This window comes from Nothobranchius furzeri, chromosome 11 (assembly GCF_043380555.1).
Source record: "Nothobranchius furzeri strain GRZ-AD chromosome 11, NfurGRZ-RIMD1, whole genome shotgun sequence".
Taxonomy (NCBI): Eukaryota; Metazoa; Chordata; class Actinopteri; order Cyprinodontiformes; family Nothobranchiidae; genus Nothobranchius; species Nothobranchius furzeri.
Genome location: NC_091751.1, coordinates 55,830,691 through 55,832,608, shown reverse-complemented (window position 1 = coordinate 55,832,608; position 1,918 = coordinate 55,830,691). Strand labels below are relative to the sequence as shown.

The following is a 1,918-nucleotide window of genomic DNA, read 5'->3' as shown; positions in this document are numbered from 1 at the left end:
TGACAGTTCAGAGGGATTACATGGAACTGGATCGGAGTGACCTGTGCAAGGCTCGAGTGGTGATTTTCTGAGAGATTTTAAATGCTTTCAGACCTCCTCTAAAAGGTGACCAATCCCAACTCTGCCTTGTCTAGGGATTTGGCACAATAACCTCAAATATCGTTATCATTGGCACCAATCTCCAAGGCAGAAGAGAACTCAGCCCAGAGGATTTAACAGTATTAATAAAGAAAATCAAATAATATTATAGTAAAAGACCAGAAATCACGTGACTCTTAGGTTTTTCAACTAGACATTCCACTGAGGCACATTTCCAGAGAAAATTACCTATATATCTATCTATATATAGATAGATATAATTCCAAAACATTCAAGTACTTTTTGTCATGTAAACACTTTTCTAGGCTATGATACATCATCGATTGTTGTCGATGTGTGTGTGTCTGTGCAACAATAAGACAACAGTGGGAAGAGAGAGAAAATACTTTTTAACAAATGAACAGAAAAAGAATGAAAACCCAGCAGAACAACTTCTGAGCTCAAACCCAGAAGAGTTTCCTGGATCTTCAGAGCAGGACACATGCGCAGCACTGGTCGCCACCACTGGGAACAGCGGAATAATTCATCTGTCTCACTATTTCTGCAAACAGTTCGTCGACAGATCCTTTATTCTTGGCTGATGTTTCCATAAAGGGGCAGCTCCAGTCTTGAGCCAGCGCCTTGCCTTCCCCGGAAGTCACCTCTCTCTCCACCTCCAGATCCACCTTGTTCCCCACCAGGATCATGGGCACCCTCTCGTACCTCTTCACCCGGATGATCTGGTCTCTCATGGGCTTGATGTCCTGGAAGCTCTGCTGATTAACCAGGCTGTAAACCAAAATAAAGCCCTGCCCGTTCTTGATGTACAGGTCGCGCATGGAGGCGAACTGCTCGGTCCCGGCCGTGTCCAAGATCTCCAGCACCGACGGGGACGAGTCCACCTCGATCTCCTTCCTGTAGAAATCCTCTATCGTGGGGTCGTACTTCTCGATGAAGGAGCCCGTCACAAACTGGACCGTCAGCGCGGATTTACCGACTCCGCCCGAGCCCAAAACGACCACTTTGTACTCCCTCATGGCTGGGGGAAAAAAAAAGAAAGGCAGACACCTCCTTTATTTCCGCTGACCAGCCCCGATGCTTTCAAAGCGAGCAGGCGGGGAAGGCTGCGCTCTCGCTCGGATAGCAGTGGAAACGCACGCCGGCGGCTGGTCCTCCTGGCCTGCTGCCGCTGTGTCAGGGCTGCGGGGAGCGGATCCGAGGAGAGCGAGCGCTCCTGGACATCAGCGGGCGGAATTAGAGCACATTTTGTTTGCACTGAATTGTGCAACTGTGCGGGGAAGCGTGATCGCTCCTCTGCTGTTGCATGGCGTTTCCTGCCCACATCCTCAGCGCGTCAAAAGCTGAAGCGCAGTTCCGTTTTCTTAAAGGAGCCGCCTCACCAAAATAGTCTGGGGCCTCCGACCCAGACCTCCTTAGCACTTTCACTCCAGTTCCACACATCCGTGCTAATTAGGTCATTGATTCACTTTGCATGTGTCTGATTCCCAATTGCATGAAAAGATCATTGGCTCTGCCCTCAATTATCTTTCTGCAAAGCATAAATGATCCACTTGGCTCTATTTTTTTGACTGACCGTTTCTTCACCTTATAGTGTAAGTATAAATGGAGCTGATTTGTGGCCATATTTAGAGACAGATTTAGTTTTGAATGCCTAATACGTATTACTGTTTATCTGTTCTTCAGCCCCATCTTTGCATAAATGGATGGATTAGATCAAAACAACAAACAAACAAAAACAACTTCCTGCCACTTCACCTCAAAATACATGTGTGCAAATTAGCCCCTTAAATATCGATGTTACATCTTCCTGATTAAATTA

The 1,918-nt window shown here is 46.9% G+C and overlaps 1 protein-coding gene across 1 annotated transcript; it reads right to left on the bottom strand.

The window, feature by feature from the left end:
- Positions 1–468: 468 nt before the first annotated feature.
- Positions 469–1,343, bottom strand: LOC107384034 (ras-related protein Rap-2b). Its single transcript, XM_070541712.1, has one exon. The coding sequence runs from the start codon at positions 1,113–1,115 to the stop codon at positions 567–569; it is 549 nt and encodes a 182-aa protein (XP_070397813.1). The 5' UTR covers positions 1,116–1,343; the 3' UTR covers positions 469–566.
- Between the last annotated feature and the right edge of the window lie 575 nt (positions 1,344–1,918).

Excerpts from the sequence above, each read along its gene's own strand:
- LOC107384034 (XM_070541712.1), bottom strand. The coding sequence starts at position 1,115 with ATGAGGGAGTACAAAGTGGTCGTTTTGGGCTCGGGCGGAGTCGGTAAA.